General features: G+C 43.8%; 1 protein-coding gene across 3 annotated transcripts in view; it reads right to left on the reverse strand.

Moving 5' to 3' along the window:
• Positions 1–2948: 2948 nt before the first annotated feature.
• The window catches only part of LOC126263115 (cytochrome P450 3A19-like), a 157212-nt gene continuing 133565 nt past the window's right edge, over positions 2949–26595 (reverse strand). For all 3 annotated transcript variants that reach the window (XM_049960127.1, XM_049960126.1, XM_049960125.1), the window contains one exon: positions 2949–3310. In XM_049960127.1, the coding sequence (XP_049816084.1) occupies positions 3129–3310 (182 nt within the window). In that variant the 3' untranslated portion in view covers positions 2949–3128. The remainder of the gene's footprint in view (positions 3311–26595) is intronic.

The following is a 26595-nucleotide window of genomic DNA, read 5'->3' on the forward strand; positions in this document are numbered from 1 at the left end:
TTAGCCTTTCCGGAAATGCTTCCACCGTTGCCTGAAAGCCAATGACCGCGCCTTTTTGGACGTCAAATTAATCGTTCCACATTGTAAATAACACAAAGAGATATCGAGTTATAGATGTAGCTCATCGTCATCTTTGGCATGATGCTTCTTGTCTTCCGATTACTGCTCTCAATCTCTGATGAAGGCTCCATCATCTCGCAAGTACAGTGACTGTAGCTTCACTGTCTGGACCGTGAATTAGCATAGCACCACCATGATGTCGAAATCCACACCAGTAGCGTCCTAAAAGTTTTCACAAGCATCTGGATTGGAATATCCCACAGCGGAAAGTGGTGGGAAAATGGTGCAAGAACACAGAACACATGATCTTTGTTCTTTAGCATCACCCTCAGCACATGCATTCGTGTCGTCATCCACATCACTTACATTTCAACGATGTGGTACCCACGCCGAATACAAAACCTCCGACCTGAGTAAGCTAATTCTAACTGTGACACTATAGACAGACGCGAGTAAACTTACTGTCAAATGTGAGACCCTCTGCGTACAATCATCACTGAAGATGCGCATGCTATGTTGTCTCCTGGAAACCTCAAGGGCTGCATAAACAACTACTAAAACACAAATTACTCTACTGGAGGGCCAAGTTGTGGTCACAGTCATATACAGAGAATCAGTACATAACATACCCGACAGCCTCAAAGATTTTTGGTTCAAATGGCTCTGAGCACTATGGGACTTAACAGCTATGGTCATCAGTCCCCTAGAACTTAGAACTACTTAAACCTAACTAACCTAAGGACATCACACAACACCCAGCCATCACGAGGCAGAGAAAATCCCTGACCCCCGCCGGGAATCGAACCCGGGAACCCGGGCGTGGGAAGCGAGAACGCTACCGCACGACCACGAGATGCGGGCCAAAGATTTTTGGCCAGGAAGCCATTCTAGCTTTTGGTTTCTAGGTCCGTGACTCTGTTGATTTGGTGTACCAAACCATACCTTCCATGGATTTAGACGCCCCATGGCAAAATACGTGTCTACTTTTGAAAGACATTTAAGTTGCATAACAGATCATTTCACACATGATAAAGACATCAGGTGTCCCTTGGTATTCAGGGCCCCCACGATACAGTCCCGTCAACGAAGGAACATGAGGGGAAAAAAATCATGTGGTCACAAACTTTTGTACATTCGTAGGAAGGAGTGTCCTGAAGAACATACTAAAAGTCGTGACCTGTAGGATGTGAGCGTCACTTTCTTACGTTCTACTTGAGTATCTCGAAAACTACGGATTCAAAATACAAAATTAAGCTGCATTACATTTCCTACAAAAAGGGTCCTACCATTTTCTCTCTAGGACTAATAGTTCTCCCGTTGCAAGGCGTGGAAAAATTGCAGATTAATAAATATAGTTTTTTAATGGTATAGCATTTACGTGTATTGCTAAATGAAGTGAGTGGTAAGGCTCGCTGTGGAAGTTGCGGTGTAACTTTGTGAAACACCCTGTAGTTGCTTTTTGTGATATGGTGCATCAGAGTGGGGAATCGCCTGCTGGTATTTCAGTCTGCAGACCTGTGAAGGAGGGAGGTGCATGACCGCAGTCTGGCGACCTCACGTTTCTAACCTCCACCCTCCTCCGTCTCTCAAATCTGTTACACCCCCAGACCCCAGTTTATCCCTTAATACGTTTCTACTGTACTTAGATGCGGTACACAAATTTAATATTTGCTCTTAAGCCACTTCATCTAATAACGCACATTAATTTTATACCATTAAAACACCATTTTTAAGAATCTGCGATTGTTCCATTTCCTGCAACGCGGACACTATTAGTCCTAGAGAAAAAAATGAATTAATCTTTTATTAGAAAATTCAATGTAATTTAATTTTGCACTGGGAAACATTTTCGCTAAAAGCCGCGAGTTTCCAGGTATTCAACTAAAACATTAAAAAGTGGCACTTAAACCCATCCACAGCCCCATGCTCACACTCCGCCGGTCAGGGTTTTTAGTACGTTGCTCAGGACACTATCTCCTATCAGACAGTACAAAAATTTGAGACTACACGGATTTTTTCCCCTATTCGACCTTTTCTTGGTCTTCGTTGACTGGGCTAATATGCTTCGCCCTTTGCGAGTTGTCGAAAGCAGACATAGAACTTATACTCGTAGAACAATACAATGTTAGTGTAAGTACATAAGATGCAGCCAGTCACTTTTTTGAATAGTCGTTTGTTAGTCTATGAACCGGTTTTCGCATCTTTTCAGGTTCAGCTTCAGATGATTGTCTGGAAGTTACATCATTATTTCTAGCATAATGCTGGGTGCTGGCTCTGTGACAAGAAGATGGGACACGCTTTAATGTATTGCCGTGACTTGTTTATTTGTTGATATGGATGCAAAATTTAGTCTTTTACTTGCTGCTACATTATGGGCGGCTTTTTTCGTTAGTGTCCATCTGTCTGCTTCCATTTTAATGGCCAGTTGGTACATCACTTCACACACTGTGTGTCGCGGTAAGTAAAAAACAAACCCAATGCCAGTCGCCTCTCCTCTGAGTGATATGCAGGAGTAACCTTCCTGTCGGTTACAGTTCCCCCAGCTCTTGTCCACCGGAGGTACATCCTTCTGCCAACCATAAACACACCAGCTATAGGATGCACTGGGCGTGTTGAGGGCATCTGTGAAAGCTAGTCCAACACTACACACGTCAAAATCAGCACCGCCTTCCATTGATGGACCTTCACGCATAATATGCCTATGATATTACGTACTATAGTACGCTGGTCCGTTTATAAATTGGCAGGAAATTATAATATGATTGTAGTAATATGAAAATGGTAACGACATTTAGAATAAATGAAAACCGTGTTTGAGTGTGTGTTATTTTTTATAAAACTTCACATTTCATTTAAGCACACTACTGTACTTATAAGTCCCACCATAGAGAATATAATTCCAAGGATAGTTTTGGGTCGTGAGTGAAGATAAGGATCATAATAAATGTTTAGGTAATAGGAAAATGCTTATAAAAATCATGAAGTCTACCTGGAAGTGCCTGTTTAATGTCTCGAATAATTACTGTCCTTTTGGTATAATGTAGCTGTCCCCGTCGCACAACTCTAACTTAATCTTCTCTCCTTGACTTCCTTTTCGACAATCGCAGAGGAACTCCTCCATCAGGCGCGAGTATGAACGATTTTGCAGAAAACTGGAGTCCGGTTTTCGTCCTATCGCAGATGTCGACGTTAAACTTCGACAATATGTGTACAAGACCCAACTTAACTTGTAGAAGAGCGAAGTCCATTCCTGAAAAGAAAAACAATTCCTTGATTAGCAAAGATAAAGTAATGAAAACAATATGAACAGACCGTAAATATCTCGGACACTACCAAGAAAAGGACTTTGTGCTTCGTGCGCATTTGTAGAACGGAAGAGGGGTGATTTAAACATAGGATACTATAAGTTCGTGTGAGCGATAACACCAAAGTACGACGACTATAGCAGTTACAATGAGAGCTGGAAACAGTCGAAATACTGGTAACAGAAATTTACAACAAGGTAACTTCCATATCGAAAAGCGCGCTGTCATAGGTTTCCAGGACAGAATTAGATCCAGGACGAAAAGATTATTGAGAGAGGAGCGAGAAGGTTGCAAAATGTGGGCATACAGAACAAGGATAAAGCGGAAAGAAATGAAACTGATTCCACTTAATGCGGTGCACAGGTGGTCAAAATGAATATAAGAATAAGAAAAGATAAAGTAATTGGCAGTTTACATCAATAACAGCAATAATTTTTCCACCAGTTGAAGTCCAGCCAAAAACCATATCCGTAAACTTAAAATTTTACAGTTAACATTGAAATAATGCTATAATATAAGCTATAGATAGCACTGTACATAAAGAAAGAAGGAAGAGAGATGTGGTTGTTTCGAGGTACGATAACGACGAGGAAACTGAAAAAAGGAGGAAGGAAGCTAAGAAGGAAGACTGGGGCTTAACATCCCATTGATGGCGAGGTCATTAGAGGCGGAGCAAAATCTCGGATTGGAAAAGGACAGGAAGGAATTCGGATGGTCCCTTTCAATGTACCCATTCTGCTATTTCCTTGAGAAATTTTCGGAAATTGCAGAAAAAAGTCTGGGTGGCCAGATGGGGAGCTGAACCCCCCTATTCTCGAATACGAGCGAGTCCATTGTACACTATGCAACAAAACTAAAGATTAAATTTTCGCAATCACATGATTGTCTCCCATTGCAGCGCGTGAGTTTGAAATTTGGCTTTAAGTTGTCTATAAGTTTCCTCTGTAATGGTGCAGAAGCTTAGCGCCCTGCGGCGTCACCCTCGAGCTCGGTATGGCTTCAAACAGTACAGTGCCTGCATATGCGGAGAAAAGATCACAACTCAGAAATTCATGTGAGGTATAAGGTGGGTTAATGATGTCATACTGGCACCAAATTTCACCATGATTCTCCCCAACTCCTCCGTGGACGTGTGTACGCTGGGAAGGTCGTCACACCCCTTATTACCCAAATTTCACCCCTACTTTCGACGCCTCTGCGATTAAGGTCCGAACCGCTACACCCAACGTTGAAATCACGCGGTTATCTTGTGGGTAGCCGAGGAAAACATTTGAGATACATCGCTCATCGCTGCTGAGAATTGACACGAAAAGGCTTCGAGGGGGGAGGGGGGTATGGTATGATGGGTTTCTATGAAACCACCCTTTTCTTGGGGCGTCGATTCCCACACATTTCGTTATCGAAAACGACAGTTTGCAGTGCGATAAGCCAAAGGGCGACGTTCTTGATAACTTCCGACACTGCTGCCACCCCCTCGGTGTTTCAACCCGACTCTAAGGACATCGTGGGACTGCAGCCCCACCGACGTGATCGTACACCTTTGGAGTGTAGTACGACCCCAATTTTTGCTCCTGTACGCAAGGTGGAATCACCGTTCAAAACCGTTCGACGAAACCCGAACGTGATCTGAAGCAGCAAAGAGTGTTTGTGTCTTTTCAGCCTTCCCGTCGCGTGATCACGAGGAGGGTGCAACGTAATGAGTATTAACATGGCGGCGAGTGAGAGACGTGCGTTAGCTTGGCTCGCAAGTTTACGTGAAATCTGGAGGTGTTTTAAGCAGTTAGGCTAGTCTACATATACTAAAGCCGTATATCTACTGCCGAGTGTCGTATTTTACATCACATACTGAGCACCAATTACACAGAATCGCACTAAAAATGGAAAATCGCCGAACAACGCGCAGTGCAGCCAACGGCCAGGCCGGCGACAGCGCAGGCGTGGAGTCTACACCGGGAGCTGCGGCCGCTCCGCCCGGGATCGCTGACATCGCCGCACTCGTGAAGGCTGAGGTGAGTGCCGCGCTGCAGGCTAAGGAGACGCTCGGGCTCGTTGTTCAAACCATCACTGATGCTGTCACTGCAGCAGTGACGGATAAAATACAGAAAACTCTGGAGGCGAATGCGAGCGAGATCCGTGCACTGGACACATCGTTAAAAGCAAGTGCGGAGAGAGCACGACTGCTCGAACAGAAATTGATCGAGAAGACGGACGAGCACGAACAATATCAGAGACGCAATAATCTCAGACTGTTCGGCGTTCCAGAGAGCAGCAGAGAGAACACAGCTGAACTTGTGATAAACCTTGTCCAAGAAAAGCTAGGCGTGCAGGTGAGTCTGAGTGACATTGACAGAAGTCATAGAGTGGGTCGTAAGTCGCCAGGTTCTACAAAACCAAGACCTATAATAGTGAAATTTATGTCGTATAGGAAAAGATCTGAAATCTTCAGAGCAAAGAAGAGTCTCGCGAAGTCGGGTCTGACAGTACGTGAGGATCTGACCTCTGAAAGACTAAACATTTTGAAGAGCGCGATTTCGAAATTTGGGCTACAGAAAGTATGGACAAATGACGGCAGGATAATGGTTAAGACCGAAAACGGAAAGAAAACAATTTGCAGTTTTAATGAACTCGAAAGCCTGTGCTTTAGAAGCTAAATCATGTCTAACCTTGCTGCCACTAACCTGTATGTTTATATTGTTTACACTGTCAACCATATCGTAACTAATGTATTATCAAATTGTTCGTTTCTCTACATAACTATTTTTTTTATCTCTAATTATTTTTTCTCGTGTAATATTTGTTATTATCTGTTTTATCAACTTTTCGTTTATCCACATAACTATTTTCATTTTTAATTGTTTTTCTCATGTAATTTTGTTAATTATTACATAAGGTAGTCTCACTTCCATCCTTAATTATCAACCAACTATTATACTTTAGTTGTTATCCTCATAAGTGCAATTAATATCACACTCTGACGTAACGTGCAGATTACTCCCGCTGTGTTTAGCGAAATTCCTTCCCCTGCCAGCCCACGGCTACTTCCAGAACCGTTGCAGACCTCGCTGACCTTGGCCACAGATCCCGTTGTCTCCCCGGGGACCTACCCCCTCCCCCTCCCGACCGCTTTCACTGCACAGAACTGGGAGGACACTCCCTCACCCCCCTCTCCTTCACACGCCTTCCGCGTTCCTCATGCCAGACCCTCTTGTCACGACCAGCAAACATCGGTCGGCAGCCTCCTCGGGCAATCGACACCCGAACGCACCAAGCTGCATATTGCACATGCAAATGTCCAGTCTCTGCCAGCTCACTTCGACGAGTTCAAATATATATTTCAAACTGCTAATATACACGTAATACTTTTGTCAGAGACTTGGCTCAAACCAAGTATTCCTACAACTTCCGTAAACCTAGATGGCTATATATTTCTCAGGCACGACAGATGCAACAGACGAGGGGGCGGAGTAGGGGCGTACATACGCTCTGATTTGTCACCTACAGTACTACACACATCCGACAACAATGTAGATAAACAAGTGGAATATATGTTCATAGAGATCAAATCACTTAACAGAAAGTGCTTAATATGTGTCCTTTACAAACCTCCTAAAGTAGGTGGGTTCGCCTGCTTCGGAACTGCCCTCTCTAGTTCGAATCGTCATATGAACATGTAATTATAGCAGGTGACACTAACATTAATTTTCTGTGCAATAGTTCTTCCACTGGGAAATTTAAGAGGATGCTTTCTTCCTGAAATATGACGCTATTTCAGCTGGCACCTACTCATCACACGGCTACCAGTCACACTTTCATAGATATATTCGCAACGAAATCTCCGAACAGAATAATCCGCACCTCTCAAATATCTGCGCCTGGCATGTCTGCCAATGACATCATTTCCATGACGTATTCACTAGAATGTCCTAGAAAGAAACAAAAACTGTCTACATACCGAGACCTCAAACGCATAAACTTGCCTGAACTCGAAACTGAGGCACAAGAAATAGTTTGGGGGATGACCTCTACTCCCCTCATGGACGTAAACGACAAACTCCAGGATTTCACTAACAAAATTACTCAACTATATGACAAATATGCTCCAATAAAGACCAGAAAAGTAAAAAGGCAGCCTGTACCTTGGTTGACTGATGAACTAAAACAGCTCATGAATCTCAGAGATGCTGCACATCGAGCATACAAGATACACCCTACACCTGAAAATCATGCTGTATACAAGCAGAAACGAAACAAAGTCAGTCAAGCGGTGAGAAACGCTAAGCTCAGACATGCCCGTACATAGCTGTAGACCAGAAATCCTGTGGAAAAATCTCCGTAGTCTCGGTTTAGGCAAAATAAAAGTTGCAGAAAATCCCATGGTCCCAGCCGAAGAACTAAACCGATTCTTCAATTGATTACTTCATGGGGATGAACGACTGTAGCAAAGAAAAGTTCTATCTACAGCACGTCACTTGCAGTACTGTCAAGAAAGCCATAATGCGGATTAGATCAGCATCTACTGGACATGATGGTATCACTATCCAGATGGTAAAACTTATTATTGACCAACTACTGCCCTCTATAACAGACATTTTCAACGATTCATTTATCACAAGTGTTTTCCCTGAGGCCTGGAAACTGGGACAAATTAAGCCACTGCCTAAAAAGGACATCGCCACAGCACCCTCTGACTACCGCCCCATCTGCCTTCTTCCTGCACTATCAAAGGCCTTAGAATATATCGTTCATGACCAGCTCACCAACTACCTAACTACTAGCAACCTACTAGAAGAATACCAATCAGGTTTCCGTAAACATCGAAGCACAACATCCGCTCTGATAAAGGTGACAGATGACCTGAAACTTGCCATGGACAGACAAGAAGCGACTATTATTTGCTTCTTAGATTTCAGCAAAGCATTTGATACTGTCGACTTCGACATCTTACTAGCCAAACTTAGCGGTCTAAATTTCTCACCAAGCGCAGTGCAATGGTTTCGCTCATACGTGACGTCTCGTCAGCAACGCGTCCTGTCTGGGAATATAAAATCACAATGGCGGCAGGTAGTGTCAGGCGTTCCCCAAGGCTCAGTGTTAGGTCCTATACTCTTCTCTCTTTATGTCAATGATGTGTCATCGGTCCTGACCTATTGCAAATACCATATGTATGCTGATGACCTTCAGTTGTATCTAAGTGCGAAACCAAGCAATCTCAAGAAAGCTATTGAAAATTTCAATACTGACCTCGATGCACTGTCGAAATGGGCACAGGACATAGGTCTAAAACTAAACCCATCTAAAACCCAAGCGGTACTTGTTGGTCACTCTAAGCTCATTAGCCCAAAACATCGGGAATCCGTACCACCTCTTATCCTAAATGGAACAAATATTAACTTCTCTCCCTCAGCAAAGAGTTTGGGAGTAATAATAGATGAAAATCTAAATTGGACAAGGCACGTAACTGCAGTGTGCAAAACAGCATCAGCATCCCTTCATGTCCTACAAAAATATAAAAAATTCTTCCCTTTCGAACTGAAAAAGAAATTAGTACAAACGCTTATACTCCCAATCATTGACTACAGCGATATTATCCTACAAGGCCTCTCTCAGGAAAATTCCCGACGTCTAGAACTGGTCACGAATGCCTGCGTCCGATATATCTGTGACGTTCGACTTTTTGATCACATTTCACCAGCATATGCAAAATTGTCCTGGCTGCGTGCAGACAAACGCAGACATTTCCATACACTCTGTCTCATCTACTGCCTTATAAATGTACACTGTCCCTCATATCTCTCCTCGTCCCTAACGCTCATGTCGGAACAACATGACAGAAACACACGTTCCCATTATAATAAAATCCTCTCCGTTCCACTGCATCGCTCAGTCACCTTCTCCAAGTCCTTTACAGTAGCGGGAACCCGACTCTGGAATAACCTCCCCCGTTATGTTAGAGAACTTAAAAACATGACCAGCTTCAAAAAACAGTTAATGACGTATCTACTTAAGCAACAGTAATGCCTTCCTCTGTACATGAGTGCACTTCACCTCATTACTTCCCTCTTTCCCCCTCCTCAAATCTCCCTTACCCAAAAATCGCTATACTAGTAAACATCTACTTTACACACCAAGATATTAATGTACATCTGCACAAACCTTCATTACTATTGCCAATCTTTCTCATGTTTGTCATTATTATTTGATTTTTTTTACTGTTATTATTATTGCTTTCACCATAATCTGTATGTATAGCACCTGATGTAAAAATACTGCCAGCATTTACTTTATTAGGTCTTAGTCATGTTTATCATTATTATTTGATTTTTTGTTTTACTGTTATTATTATTGCTTTTATCATAATCTGTATGTATAGCACCTGTTGTAAAAATACTTCCGCATTTACTTTATTAGGTCTTAGTCACTAGTCTTTATTCATATTGTCACTAGAGTGAGCTAATTTTCTCATTTAAACTATGTTCATGATGTAACTCTGATGTGTGAAATGCTGCATGTGTGGAACACTAGTCCGATGTAAGAGAGGGCCTGATGGCCCTAATCTGATCAGGTTAAATAAATAAATAAATAAATAAATGGCGAATGGTCCCTGTAAGACCCTGCAGTTCGGCAAGACCCTTGGTGCCACCCACGCATCTTTGTTGAGCACTTTACATCTACATCTACATCCATACTCCACAAGCCACCTGACGGTGTGTGGCGGAGGGTACCTTGAGTACCTCTATCGGTTCTCCCTTCTTTTCCAGTCAGGATTGTCGGTATGCCTCTGTGTGGGCTCTAATCTCTCTGATTTTATCCTCATGGTCTCTTCGCGAGATATACGTAGGATGGAGCAATATACTGCTTGACTCCTCGGTGAAGGTATGTTCTCGAAACTTCAACAAAAAGCCCTTACCTAGCTACTGAGCCTCTCTCCTGCAGAGTCTTCCACTGGAGTCTATCTATCATCTCCGTAACGCTTTCGCGATTACTAAATGACACTGTAACGAAGCGCGCTGCTCTCCGTTGGATCTTCTCTATCTCTTCTATCAACCACAAGTGTACTGTAACCTACTTCCTTTGTTTTCGGATTGCATTTCCTTAGGATTCTTCCAATGAATCTCAGTCTGGCATCTGCTTCACCGACGATCAACTTTTATATGATCATTCCATTTTAAATCACTCCTAATGCGTACTCCTAGATAATTTATGGAATTAACTGCTTCCAGTTGCTGACCTGCTATATTGTAGCTAAATGATAAGGCATCTTTCTTTCTATGTATTCGCAGCACATTACACTTGTCTACATTGAGATTCAATTGCCATTCCCTGCACCATGCGTCAATTCGCTGCAGATCCTCCTGCATTTCAGTACAATTTTCATTTGTTACAACCTCTCGATATACCACAGCATCATCCGCAAAAAGCCTCAGTGAACTTCCGATGCTATCCAGAAAGTCATTTATTTATATTGTGAATAGCAACGGTCCTACGATTCTCCCCTGCGGCACACCTGAATTCACTCTTACTTCGGAAGACTTTTCTCCATTGACAATGACATGCTGCGTTCTGTTATCTAGGAACTCTTCAATCCAATCACACAATTGGTCTGATAGTCCATGTGCTCTTACTTTGTTCATTAAACGACTGTGGGGAACTGTATCGAACGCCTTGCGGAAGTCAAGAAACACGGCATCAACCTGGGAACCCGTGTCTATGGCCCTCTGAGTCTCGTCGACGAATAGCGCGAGCTGGGTTTCACACGATCGTCTTTATCGAAACCCCTGCTGGTTCCTACAGAGTAGATTTCTAGTTTCCGGAAAAGTCATTATACTCGAAAAATGAACCTGTCAGTAACTTCGTCAACCATTCAGCCTTGCCGCTGTTCTAGCGCCTGAAGGCAGGCAAACCGCACCTAAGGGGTGTTGAAGGGGTTAACTAACCCTCAGGCGTTACAGGAATCGTGAGGCTGACAGGTGCTCAACAACGATGCGTGGGTGGTACTGAAGGTGTTGCCGACTTGGTGTTGTTAGTGGGACCCTTTGCCGTCTTATTGACGCACATGTTAGTGTTGCACCTCCGCCTTCCCCCTCCCCGTGATCACACCACAGGAGGGACCGAAACAGGAGGGCTGAAAAAGCACAGACATTCTCCTGCTGCACTACGAACTGTTGTTCTCAGCCAGGATATGTGTAGAGCTCAACGCCCCAAGGAGTCGTTTCGTTGAGGCTCTTTATACCACACCCTGAGGGCTTTTGGTGTCAATTCTGAGCGGTGATACGTCTGGCATACTTTCCTCGGCCAACCATAAGAAATCAGCGTGATTGCAACGCTCCTATCGCACAGGAGGTCCACGATGCCGTTGGGCAGAATTATGGTGAAATTTGGTGCCAATGTGGCATCATTAACCCACTTTACACCTGAGCTCTTGCCTTGTTTTTCGCAAGTATCGAAACCTTTCTTTGAAGAGTCGTCGAACCCCAGTGCGACGTCGCAGCGCGCCACGCTTTTGCATCTTGCAGACGAATATTTTACGCACATTTGAACCAAATTTAAAACATGCTTTGAAATGGGACACAGTTACGTAGTTTCGTAAAAGTGGTCCTTTAATTCTGTTGCGCAGTGTAGTTGGATTACACTCCATTACTTTGATTTACTTCTGTTGATAATCATAACTTCTTTACAAGAGACTATCCATTCAGTTCGATCGCCTCCGTAGGTGAGTGGACAGCGCGGTCGATAGCCATGAGAGGGACCTGGGTTCGGTTCAACTATTACCACAGATTTTTCTTTGGTGGTAGGAGTGGTATGGGGTGCACTGCGCCTCCTGAAATCAACTGAGGAGCTGCTTGACCGAATAGTAGCGGTTCCAAGGTAAAGAAACCCAACAACGACCGGGTGAGCTGTGTGCTGACCTATCCATACCGCATCCGTGGACGCCATCGACAGAGGAATGCGGGATTTTACCTTTCATCCATTCCGTGCAACTAATCTTTTAACTCCCTTGCTATCTCAGACAGAATTATGTCATCGATTAATCTTATAGCTTCTATTTCTTCTCTGCGAACTTTAATTCCTTTCCAAATTTCTGTTTGTTTTTCAATTATTCTCAGCACCAAAACAATTTCGCTAATCTTTCAACGCCAGATCACTCAATAATCCAGACTTTTTCCACTAAAACTAGATAAAAGCCTGCTCCCTTCTTTTATAACTATGTGTTAGTAATCTGGTGTTATACATACAAAATCAAGGGACCCGTGCGAAACTTCCGCATTTTGATAATTTTAAATAATGATAATATTTGGAATAAGTGTAGTCGTTGGGAGAGGGGTAATTATGGGAACGAAGAGAAACCATCTTCAAAAATGAGCCAAACGACGAGAAATGATATTCATAAATTTATGATACATTGTTGTATATACATCCGCATGCGTCAAAAATGTTTGTCCCGGTTTGTTCGATGGGCAGGAGTCAGGCACTGTCAGTAGGTCGGCATAACCTGTAATGTAATTCGACAAACATTTTCAGTTACAGTAAGCACTTTAGGCCGTAGTAACAATAGGCAAAGCACAATTCAAGGCGACAATGACAAATGTGTTTCTCGTTTCCGAAAACCTGTACGACGGGCAGAGATAATGGACTATAGCAGTCACAGTTAATATGTATGGCAATGCTGTATAGAAATTATTCAATTAATAAATTCTGTAAACAAAATGAAATGGCATTTGTAATAAGAAAATATTAAAAGGCAGTCTCTTATTCGTGATCAGTAAGCTAGCTTCGTAAAATGTAAGTATGAAGCTGGGCATCCATGACGCCCTTTTGGTTTTGATGGTTAAAAGTCACTTTTATGTTGAAATTTTCCACAAATAGTAAGTTTTAGCGCATAATCAGTGTCAGAAGCTAGTTAAAAAAACCTTTCTAATGATACCGCATTAATTCCTGTACGATTAGTATGAGTTCAGAAAAAGTTATGTTGACTTGAGAAATACTACATGCTGATGGAAAATAGCCGCAGCACCAAAAAATAATTAACATAGACTAATGAAATTTTAAAATGATTCAGATGGCTCTGAGCACTATGGGACTTAACATCTGAGATCATCAGTCCCATAGAACTTAGAACTACTTAAACCTAACTAATCTAAGGACATCACACACATCCATGCCCGAGGCAGGATTCGAACCTGCGACCGTAGCGGTCGCGCGGTTCCGGACTGAAGCGCCTAGAACCGCTCGGCCACAAAGGCCGGCAATGAAATTTCGGGAGTAAATTTCTCTAGGTAACATATTAAAGTGACTGACATTGCAAGATCACAGGTTACTGCGAACACGAGAAACGCCATTGCAGAGGTGAAGTGGTGGTACATTAACAATCAGTATGAACCTACGGAATGGTCAATCCAAAGACGCAGACATGCTTGCGCTGTGTTGTACAGGTGCCGGATTGCAGTTTGTAAGATGGAGTTCAATGCCTGTTACACTAGGTCAATCAATACAGGTACGGTTAATGTTTTTGGTGGACGACGGTAGAATCATCGTCCGAGGATGTACCATGTGCTCGACTGGAGTCAGATCTAGTGCTCTAGCAGGCCAAGGCAACATATCGGCACTCTGCAGAGCCTGTTGGGTGACAAAAGCGGCATGCAGGCGAGCGTTATCCTGTTGGAAAACAACCCCTGGAATGTTGTTTATGCCGGCCGCGGTGGTCTAGCGGTTCTAGGCGCTCAGTCCGGAGCCGCGCGACTGCTCCGGTCGCAGGTTCGACTCCTGCCTCGGGCATGGATGTGTGTGATGTCCTTAGGTTAGTTAGGTTTAAGTAGTTCTAAGTTCTAGGGGACTGATGACCATAGATGTTAAGTCCCATAGTGCTCAGAGCCATATTTTTGTTGTTTATGAATGGCAGCACTAGACATCGAGTCACCAGACTGACGCACAAATTTGTAGTCAGGGTGCGTGGGGTAACCATGAGAGTGCTCCTGCTGTCATACGCAACCGCACCCAGGTGTAGGTCCAGTGTGTCCAGCACGCAGACAGGTTGTTTGCAGGCCCTCAAGTGGCCTCTTTCTAACCAACACACGGCCATCACCAACATCGAGGCAGAACCAGCTTTCGTCAGAAACCACAACAGACCTCCACCTGGCCCTCCAATGAACTCTCGCTTGATACCACTGAAGCCGCAAATGGCGGTGGTTTTGAATGAGTACAATGCACGCTACAGAGCGTCTGGCTCGGAAATGTCCTTGAAGTCACCGGTTTTTTGACACTTCGTTGTGTCACTGTGGTGCCAACTGCTGCTCAGATTGCTGTTGCAGATGCTATACGGTGTGCCACAGCCATGCGCTGAACACTACAGTCTTAAAAAAAAAATGGTTCAAATGGTTCTGAGCACTATGGGACTTAACAGCTGTGGTTATCAGTCCCCTAGGACTTAGAACTACTTAAACCTAACTAATCTAAGGACATCACACACATCCATGCCCGAGGCAGGATTCGAACCTGCAACCGTAGCGGTCACGTGTAGCGCCTAGAACCGCTCAGCCACCCCGGCCGGCCGACAGTCTTCCCTCTCGGTAGTTTCACCTTGGCTACCCGGAGCCCGGTCTTTTCCGATCATACGTTCTCGTGGCCTCAGGTGCCAGCTAACCATGTACATTAGCTACATTCCTGCCAAACCCTTCTACAGTACTGCGAAAGGAACATCCAGCTTCTCGTAGCACTGTTACACGACCTCAAACTGAGTGAAGTGCTGATCATGACGTCTTTGACGCCTTAAAGGCATTCTTGACTATCATCATCTCACCACCTCCAATCTCAAAGGTAACTAAGCTCACGGCACTTACAGCGTGTATTTAAAGCAAACCTGATTTCCATCTTCATAATGGAGCTACTACCGCCGCTCTTATACAACTGGCGCGAGATCTGAGCAGACGCCATCTTTCAGATGCAGAAACACGCCTGCCAACTTTCGTTCATGTCGCACAATTCCTTCTTAGAGTTGTGACTTTTCTCTGTCAGTGTACATGATGATTTAATTTCATACCTCTCTCTCTCTCTCAATTGCCCAACACTATGCACAAATATCACTGAATAGGATGACCATTTATGGAAATGCTTGTAAAGTTGTAATATCTACGTTTATGATTATTACTTGCACAATGTCTATTTTGGCAACAGTGGAAGATGTATTTAAAAATGTAGGCTAAGTACCACGAAAGAAAGCGCTTATTGTGTCGTGTTTTCGGTATGGTTGACAAAACAGGTAAGAACGAAATCTACACGTGACACAAGATGCAGACAACTATGAAAAGTCACGAGATGTCGTGTAAAGACAAAATGAGAGCTCGGTTGCAAACCTAAAACTCGTAGCTAATTTTTTTTTCATAGAAAACGTGAAGGATCAATAATTCGAAAGTATGTGTGGAACGAATTTTGATGAATTTCGTACAACTGAAACTCACCATGCAGAAAAAGTTGTGTGCTCTTTTCCTACTTGGCCGAGATGGTCTAGTGACAGGAGCGCTAGACTCTGGTTCTGGGTTCAACGCTAGGAAGGAATGACTAATTTCCCTCGTCCCACTCCCTCCCAGACGGGCCCAGCTCCAACCAACATAACGTAGCTCTTTGCAGGTCCTCTAAACACCAAAACCCCGTGGAGTACAGTCGTTTCACTACACAATGGGTGCCGCAATAGACTACTAGAGACCAAAGGTCTTTATGGCAGTCAGTCTAAGCGTCAACTAATATCGTCATACGAAACATGTTAGAAAACACGTTCTTAGCGATGAGACACCCCATAACACTCATAAACTAACATTAATTACAACAAGCGACATTCCAAAAGTTCTGAGAAAACGGTTTATTTTACATATATCGTATAGTAATCCTTAGTCAAAATTAAATACTTGAGACAATATATGGAGTTACAAAGCTGTACAGCATTTTGAAAAACTTTTTCGCTCTCGAAAAGGTATTCCATCCACGTGCTGAACGTCGCTCAACGGCGAGTGGCTCTGGAAACTGGATATTGGACGAACCAGTAAAAAAACGCGATTAACGGCAACAAGCACTCTACGGAAATCTCAACATTAACAGCGAATCACCAGTAATATCATTGTTCTCGTAACACATCAACAGCTACGTGTACACAAATTTGAAATTTAGATGACATGACTAACGTCGTCGTTCTGGACCTGGATTCAAACCCAGCACCTATAGCTATTGCTAACTAAGCTAAGCTTTGTTTGTGCCTTATTGAGACCTGATCACTAGGCATAAAGAGACGTGAAGTATAGACATTTGCACCAGTATCAGTTATCAATTCAGATCCTGAAAATAAATGACGAAAATGTCTGTACTGACCTGGGAATCCTGTCATAACAGTTACCTTCCTGGGAACTACCCCCAACGACGTTTAATATGGTGTCATTCACAAGGAACAAGGTATGCTCATGTTTAAAATTGAAATACCATCATGTAAAGCTTGTGACAGGGATGCGAACCCAGCTCCTAATCGGATTGTTAACGAAGTACGTAAAATCGGAAGTTAAATATCAAATGTTTTCACCAATAGCGACATGTTGGAACCTTAAATGACGATAGAATTGTTTTTGCCTGACTGGGATTCGAACCCAGTATCTAGCGCCGTCGTTTTCTAGCCAGGAACAGACGATAAACAGCTATTGTTGGTTCACTAGTAGCGAGATGTGCGCATGTTTAGCTAGACATCAGGCGACGAAAAGTTCTGTGCTGTATGGAATTCAAACACCGCACACGTGGTCATGAAGACACTTTAACTATCAAATTCTTTTCCAATAATAGTTAGGAGTGGCATGTTTGTACTTTCAATGATGTGATAGAAAATACTCTGCTGACTAGATGTTGAATCCACAACATATCGTCATTGGTGATCACAACGAACACAACGTCAAACCCAAATCCGTTTTCGCCAGTTCGATGGAGGGGAACGTTTGAACTTGGAAAGATGTAAGGAAACGTTTGATCTTGTAATGTTGTGATAAAGAGCTCATCATGTGGCTGTGAGTGGAAACGAACACGTTACAGCTGAAAGCGCACGAAGAGACGTTGAAAATGCAACTATTTTTCACTAGTAGTTCGGAGTGCACAGGCTAGGGCTTGAAATGAAATAATGAATATTTTGTGCTGATAAGGATTCGGAACCAGGTAAGTGCTTTCGAGGAGGCCTAGAAGAGTTTGCAATCTTGGGGAACACAGTGAAATCGAATTCTAATCCCAGTCCAGCACCACAATTTTCAACGTCTCAGTTTCAAATAAAGTAAGAGCCTTGTGAACTTACATGGCCATTGGATCATTAAATGAAATACGTTTTCTAGTTTATGACGGCTTGCTGGTGACAGAGTCTCTGCCTTCCGGGGTTTCTCCATCTGTCACAGCTCAAACGAATGCCGCTCTGCCCCAATCGGCAGCGAAGGGATGTTATCTTTACTGCGGATATTGAACTACGGAGCTTACTGGCGTTCTGCACTTGGCGTTATTAGGGGCGAAGGAGAGTTACTTGTGTGTGTTAAAAATGTACGCCTGACGTGAGATGTGAATCTACACGTTTTACGCATCAATACAAGATTAATCCACCAGACCACAGAACCCCCTGCCAAGCACATAATTATGAATTTCAGAGCATTTATTTAGATGTAGATGCAGATGTCAAGGGACGTGTAACAGGAAGGAGGGCGGTATCTGGGAATGGATAGAAGTGCAAAAGTGCAAAATATAAGCGTGAAATGCTTGCAAAGTATTGCTTACTTAGATGTGTGCAACAGTTCGTTTTATCTTAGGACCGAGAGATAAGGAAGGACTGTTTTCAGAACGAAGAATGGGTTATAGGGAAGGGGAGATCAAAGAATACGATTTCATAGGTGTTGAGAGGAATGATAGAGAGTAAAGACAGCACCATTTAAAAGAGAAAATGTAGCGTCAATGGAAACCGCTAGATTTGTTTATAAAGTTTTGGGGCAATGGAATAGAAGGGCACTTGCAGCGATAGTGCCAGAGAGAGAGAGAGAGTGTGTGTGAGAGAGAGAATGGAGTAGATATTAACAACGTTAAATATGAATGTATCTTTTCTGTTGCCACGCGATGTTCCATTAGCTCCCAATGAGGAAAAATGACGAAAAAGGAGACATAACAAAACATTTTAAGGACTCTAATATTTTATCCAGAATCCTTCATTATTTTGTACTTCTATCATGCGTCTTGGCATAGAATGTATAAGCCGTCGGACGTAACAGCCTGAAGAAGCAACTTCCTCCCAGGCTTCCAGAAGGCAGTCTCAAAGAGCGTCCGCAGTAGTTGGTTGGTTTCGTGGCCAGTTCTCTGTTAATGTTCTGGCGACCTCAGCCCACATGTTTTCCATGGGGTTCATATCAGCCGCCCGTGGCAGCCAGTCCATGACGTTGACGCCAATCGTGGAGAGCCGCTGCTGAACAAATGCAGACTTGTGAATGGGAGAATGGTCCTCTTGCAATGTGACGTCCGCTTCTGCGTACAACATTCGCACTGACGGAAGCATCACATTTTCCAATATGTGGGCATACTGCGCGCTGTCCAGAGTTCCTTCTATCCTGTGAAGAATTCCCGCCCCTCTCGCAGAAATCCAACCCAAGCAGGTAACAGACAGCCGGCCACTACTTCTCGTCGTGGTTACATATTGGAGTCGATGGCGAGTCCATTGCGGCCTTAAACGGTTCGTGGACCGTCGTTATTGGTGGAAAACACCTTCTCATCAGTGAAAATGACGTTGTCCCACGACGCCCTCACATGGAGCTCCGCAAATGCTAGCCGGTATAAAACGTTGTCTTCGCTGAGCTCTTGTTTCACGGCGGATCGTCGTGGATGCATTCCAGCGTCCCTCAGCCTTCGGCGAATCGTTTCACTGGAGCCGGGGAAGTTGGTCTCCCGCCGCAACTGCTTCGCATTCAGAAAGGGATTTTCTCTGCTCCGAGACACTAGGTCCCTGTCTTCCTGCCGTAAGCTCACTCTCTTCCTGCCTGAGCCAGGAGCCCTGTTGGTGGTGCCTCTTTCAAGGCAGATCATCCACAATCTCGTTGTAGTGGTGTGTCGTACGCCATATCGGCTGCCAGCTTCTCTGATGGAACATCCTCCTTCTTCAATGAGAGCGACGGCTCTATCTCGAATAGACCTCTCCCAGTGAGCCATTACGGTAGACAGCCTGATGTTTATTTCTGCTTGCCGCTCTTATACTAAAGCCAGGAGAGGAGGTAAACATATTTACGTCAAACGGAGCGGCAGAGGCAGAGGCATGCAGTGCAGCCGTGCTGGCTCGTCCCGGGCTGTTGGCCCACCAACACCACCGCCAGCTCGCTCACTTCCGTCTCGCCTCGGCCATCCTGGCTGGCCCGTAGCTCGCGAGCCGCGCCTAATATAGACCCGGGCCGCAAGGCCACGATCACCCCTTGAAGGATCAAAAGTTACACCTAACCTACCCAAGTCTGTAGTATAAACTAACGCAGTTACAGCTATTATGCTATAACATGTGCAGGCGCACCTACAGTTGACGATTCATTCAAATATTTGACGAACAATACGTTCAAAAATACATTCATTTTAAACATAGCTACCACAAAATATTTCACCTAGCATGACGCAGGAAACTATTCTTTCTTGTAAGCGCTCTCCATTAGATGTAGCCTTAAGGAAATCACGACAACTAAGCGGAATGTAAAAGTAAACAGGATTGGCGGCAGCTTCTCCAAATAATAAAATGGTTCAAATGGCTCTGAGCACTATGGGACTTAACTGCTGAGGTCATCAGTCCCCTAGAACTTAGAACTACTTAAACCTAACTAACCTAAGGACATCACACACATCCATGCCCGAGGCAGGATTCGAACCTGCGACCGTAGCGGTCGCGCGGTTCCAGACTGTAGCGCCTAGAACCGCTCGGCCATCCAAATAATACAGTAGTATATACGTAGTATATAATACACGTTTTGTGCACTTATAACGTGTACTCAGTCTCTCTGAAACAATACGTGCTGCACGACGGAAATTACTTTTTGCTGAGGCACTTCATTTACATCTCAATGATACACGACTACTAGAGAACATTGCTCTTTACGGCAGTCAAACCACTTGTAAATTAACACCATGATATCGCAGATATTAGGTAACACGTTACTAGGGATGCGAAAGGCCGTAAGGTTTGCAACTAAACGTGCTACTCCTAGCTACTACTGAATAAGAATTTGATTATTAACGTGTCTTCATAACCATGTGTGCGGCGTTCGACTCTCAATCAGTATAGACGTTTTCGTCGCCTTATTTCTAGTTATACGTGCGCACGTCTCGCTAATGGTGGACCAACATTGGACATTTCTCGTCTGTTCCTGGTTAGACAACGACGGTGGTAGGCGCCGGGTTCGAATCCCGGTCAGGCAATACGACTTCCGTCGTCATTTAAGGTTCGAACCTCACTACTGGTGACAAACTGTGATATCTACATTCTGATTTTACGTACTTATTCAACAATACGATTAGGTGCCGGGTTCGCATCCTTGTCAATAGCATTACATGATGGCATATCAATTTTAAACATGTGCATCCTTTGTTCCTTGACTATGCAACAATATACAACGTCTTTCGAGGTTAATTACCAAGAAAGTAATTGTCATATTAGGGTTCCTGATTTCATACAAACATTATCGTCATTTACGTTCAAGTTGAGAACTGAGAACTGATACTGGTGCAAACGTCAATATTTGACGTCTCCATCTGCCTAGTGATCGAGTCTCGATAAGGCACAAAGCTTTGCTTGGTTAACAATGGCTTTTCGTTCTGGGTTTGCATCCGGATCCAGAACGAAGACGTTGGTCATGCCATTTAAAGTACAACTTCGTGTACAAGTAACTGTTGATGAGTAATGTGAACAATGATATTACTTGTGATTCGCTGTTAATGTTGGGATTTCCGTAGAGTGGTTGCCGCCGTTAATCACGTTTTCTTTTAACTGCTTAGTGGCTCAAATGGCTCTGAGCACTATGGGACTTAACATCTGTGGTCATCAGTCCCCTAGAACTTAGAACTACTTAAACCTAACTAACCTAAGGGCATCACACACATCCATGCCCGAGGCAGGATTCAAACCTGCGACCGTAGCGGTCACGCGGTTCCACACTGAAGACCCTAGAACCTCACGGCCACAATGGCCGGCGTAACTGCTTAGTATTACATAAAGTTGATGCGAAACCACTCCCCGTTGAACATTGAACGAAGTTCGGTATGTGTTGGGTAAACCTTTTGGACAGAAAAAAACTTGTTTCCAATTGCCATACAACTTTATAAATCCATATACTGTCTCAAATATTTAATTGTGCCTAAGGATTACTGAACGATTTTTGTGACAAAATTAGTTTCCCATAACGTTTGAAATGTCACTTATTGTAATTAAGTTTAGTTTACAAACGTTAAGGACTGTCTGGTCTCTTCTGTACTATTGTGGTGTTACTTTACAGCTGGACGGACTGTCATAAAGACCGGTGCTCTCTAGTAGCCTCTAGCGGTACCCATTGTGTATCTTACAACGACTGTGGAGGGTTGCGACGATGTGCAACACAGATATGCTATGTTGGTTGCATAAATTCAGGTGCAGCCTACACGTTGGAATTCAGGCATGAGCCACTTTTTTTGCTGTCGGGTGTACATCTACATAGATACTCCCTAAGCCACTGTACGGTGCGCGGCGTAGGGTACTTTATACCACTACTTGTCGTTTCCCTTCCTGTTCTACTCGCAGATAGAGCGAGGGAAAAACGACTGTCTGTACACCTCCATATGAGCCCTAATTTCTCCTATCTTATCTTCGTGGTCCTTACGCGCGATGTATGTTGGCGGCAGCAGAATCGTTCGGCAGTCAGCTTCAGATGCCGGCCCTCTAAATTTTCTCAATAGTGTTTCTAGAAAAGAACGTCGCCTTCCCTCCAGGGAGTCCTATTTGAGTTCCCGAAGAATCACCACCATAACACTTAGGTGTCATTCGAACCTACCGGTAACAAATGTAGCCGCCCGCCTCTGAATTCTGCGATGCCTTCCTTGAATCCGACTTGGTACGGATCCCAAACACTCCAGTAGTACTCAAGAATAGGTCGCACCAGCGTCCCATATGCGGCCTGCTTTACAAATGAACCACTCTTTCCCAAAATTCTCCCAATAAACCGAAGTCGACCATTTGCCTTCCCTACAACAGTTTTCACATGCTCGTTGCACCTCATATCGCTTTGCAACGTTACGCTCAGACATTTACACGACTTGACTGTGTCAAGCAGGACACTAGTAATACTGTATCAGAACATTACAGGTTTGTTCTTCCAACTCATCCGCATCAACTTACCTTTTACCACATTCAGGGCTAGCTGTCATTCATCACAACAACTGGAAATTTCGTCTAGTCGCCTTATATGTTCCCACAGTCAGTCAACTTCGACACTTTACCGTACACCACGGCGTCATCAGCATCCAACCGCAGGTTGCTGCCCACCCTGTCCGACAAATCATTTATGTATGTTCTCTAAGCAACGGTTCCTAACCGATAGAAATCTGTTTCATCTACAACTACATATATACTCAGCTAGCCACCAAGCGGTGAGTGGTGGAGGGCACAGTTCGCGCCAATGTCGTATTTCCACCTCCCCCCCCCCTCTCCGCTGTTCCACTCGTGGATCGCGAGAGGGAAAAACGACTGTCTGGACGCCTCAGTACGAGCCCTAATTTCCCTTATCTTTGAATGGTGATCATCGCGCGATTTTGAATGTTGGTGGTAAAAATATATGCCCTACATCCTCGGCGAAGATCGGATTTCGGAATTTAGTGAGCAGCCCCTTCAGTCTATCTGCAGGTGTGTCCCACTTCAAACTGTCTATGAGATTTGTACCGCTCTCGGGATGGCTAAATGTGTACCAGTCACGAATCTTGCCGCTCTTCGTTGGACCTTCTCAATCTCTTGAGTCAGACCCAACTGGTAAGGGTCCCATACAGACGAACAATACTCTAAGACCGGACGAACTAAAGTATTGTAAGCAATTTCCTTTGTTGAAGGACTGCATCGCTTCGTGATTCTACCAATAAACCGCAATCTAGAGTTCGCCTGGCCCGTTACTTCTGTAATCTGATCATTCCATTTGAGATCATTTCGAATAGTCAGGCCCAGATACTTGACGGATGTTACCGCTTCCAAAGACTGGGCATTTATTTTGTACTTGTACGTTAATGGGAATTTTCGCCTTGTTATACGCAGTAGGCTACACTTACTAATATTGAGAGATAACTGCCAGTCATTTCACCACGAATTTATATTCTGCAAATCCTCATTGATTTGTTCACAACTTTCGTGTGATACTACTTTCCTGTAGACTACAGCATCATCGGCAAACAGTCTAATGCCGCTGTCAATACCATCAACCAGATCGTTCATGTAAATCGTAAAAAGCAGCGGACCTATTACGCTGCCCCGGGGCACACCTGAAGTTATGCTTGTTTCTGTTGAAGTCACCCCATTCATGACGACATACTGCTCTCTGTCTGTTAGAAAACTTTCTATCCAACCGCATATGTCATCGGATAGGACGTAAACGCGCACTTTTTGGAGCAAGTGACAGTGCGGAACTGAGTCGAACGCCTTTCGAAAGTCGAGAAATATGGCATCAATCTGGGAGCCGGTATCTAGAGCCTGTTCTATGTCGTGCACAAAGAGGGCCAGCTGTGCTTCGCATGGGCGCTGTTTCCTATAACCGTGGTGGTTTCTGCATATGAGCTTCTCAGAGTCTGGAAAGGTCATTATGCCTGAACACAAAATATGTTCCATGATTTCACGGTCATGAAGCCATCCGAGAGCCGCAGTGTGAACGTCTTCATCGTTGGGAATTCTTTTTCCCAGCAGATGTTGCTTGCCGAAAAGATGGAAATCGCGTGGTGCAAGATCTGAGCATCCAGATCGGCACCACCCACGTCTGTGCGGCCTTGGTCAAATGGTTAGCACCGTGGCTACACGAGACATTGCATTTGGCTCACACAACTTTAGAATTTCACATTGAATCTGTGTGCAGTTTAGATGTTTTGACCACAAGAATCGTACTGCAACGTGTGCTTCAACTTTGGAGTGCCTTTCCAGTTGCTGTTCCAGTACAATCGCACACTGTGCTTCGTCTGTTATCCGTGCCATGGCAGATCTGTGTCTGCAGGAAACTCGCAGCATGTACACCCTTGTAACACTGCGCCACTCGTGTCGGGTAATGGTCTTACGGCCGGGTGCACCAACCACGATCAAAATTTAATCGCGCTGTAGTCGGCGTTCAGCCCCATTCAACGCAAAATTTTGGTGCGCCCACCTCCATCAAAGTTAAACAAGAGAATTGACCGCGTTTAAATTTGACGGTGGCTCCTGAGTGGCCCTCTCGAGACGACTAGGGTCTTATAAGAGTAAGATATTAAGATGGCGGAGTGCTGCGATTTACAGAGACAGACTCAAGGCATCGTATACAATACCCTTCAATTGAGATGAACCCAGAAAGTTTATTAGTTTATGAATGAAACAAACCAGGAGTAGAATTAAATTGGTCATTCACATGTGATCATACTGCCTGTTTTTCTCTAACAAGCGGACCACATGACAATCGGATCTTTGTAATTTTTTTATATTTATGGCACGAGAAGATCAAAACTCGAACTTACGCCTCGCAAAAGCACTTCGATGCAACTCTCAAAAACTATCGACTAACATTGACTTCTACACTTTTTTTCCTCTATTTTCCCCTCAACCAGTGCAGCTGGGTGATATGCTTGCGCGTTGCTTGGAGGACGAGGTGCGGCGGGGCGGTTTGTCACTCTATGATCGCTATCAGTGAGTGAAGCAAGCTGCAAAATTAATGTTCACCTACCTCAGTATAGCGTTCGTTCACCATCCGTTGCTCTGCATTCGTAGGTACTTATACAGGCGATGTTAAAAGCAGCTTAGTTCGCGTAGCTCAGGTAACAAAATAAACCCGCAAATCTCTAGTAATAACGGGCATAAGAGGATGCTTCCTTCCTTCATTGAAAATATTCGCTTATCGATACTAATGTTTTTTATTGTCTTTTAGCTATGGTGTCAATAAGCCCACATTTTCGTCAATAGCATATCCACTACTAGTTCATGCAGCTTATGTCACACGCAAGACAGCCAGAAATGTGCTAAGTCCAACCCGAAATATTACGAGATCAACACAGTCAATACTCTGCTACGAAATGAGTTTCACACTCGGTCCTTTTCAGTGGATTCTTCAAATGAAGGTGCTCGCCAAAAATGTTCTGTAAATGCATACTGAACACGCCACGCAGAATTCTTTACAAAGGCCGATAGTTTCACACGCGGTTTTCTCTACAACAAACACTCCAAAAACTCCCAAACTTCACAGAACTATCTGTAACTGCATCTGCTTGCACGGCAATACAAACCGAAGGCGATATAACTGTCTTTTCTTCATTTTACAAATAATTTTTTCGGAGACGTCTAACATGACCTTCTCGTCCGGCAGCTAGTCCACGACTGCCTGAATGCCGTTGCTTTCAGGGCATATAACTCATCCCAATGCGCGGGAAAGACTTTACTCTCATTGGTTGATCAAAACGAACAGCCAATCAGATTAATCTTTCATGATCATATTCGCGCTCAATCTGCTTTACTCCAGTCAACCTTCGCAGATGAATCTACGTCATTTCATGCTGTACGTATTAACAAAACGTTCCACCGAACCAAACCAAACGAAAACTATGCTTGAAAGATACTTTAAAACTAATTATCCTCTTACTACTTTTCTGGCTACATTATTACAAAAGCAAACGCTCATAGACATACGTCATCCGCCAGTTAGGGGGATTCACAGTTTTTCATGACATCCTGAAGGCGTAACACTTGCTAGTTACGTAAGGTGTAATACAATATAGAATTGAAATTTGACGTATGTCCCACATACACACTCACATTCACTTTCATTTACTCTCACCCTAACACAAAATACAAATATTAACTATTAAACTGTTATTTCCATTACGAATGAAAAATTATCGAAAGTTCAGAACTGAAATTCTTTATAAAACAAATCTGCACACTAAGAGTGATATTACTGTTTTCAAATAACTATTATCTGAATTTATTTTCTTAAGTGTTGGTTAAGTACTTTTTAATAGGTTTCTTATATCTCTGAAACTG

Source organism: Schistocerca nitens, chromosome 6 (assembly GCF_023898315.1).
Source record: "Schistocerca nitens isolate TAMUIC-IGC-003100 chromosome 6, iqSchNite1.1, whole genome shotgun sequence".
Classification (NCBI taxonomy): domain Eukaryota; kingdom Metazoa; phylum Arthropoda; class Insecta; order Orthoptera; family Acrididae; genus Schistocerca; species Schistocerca nitens.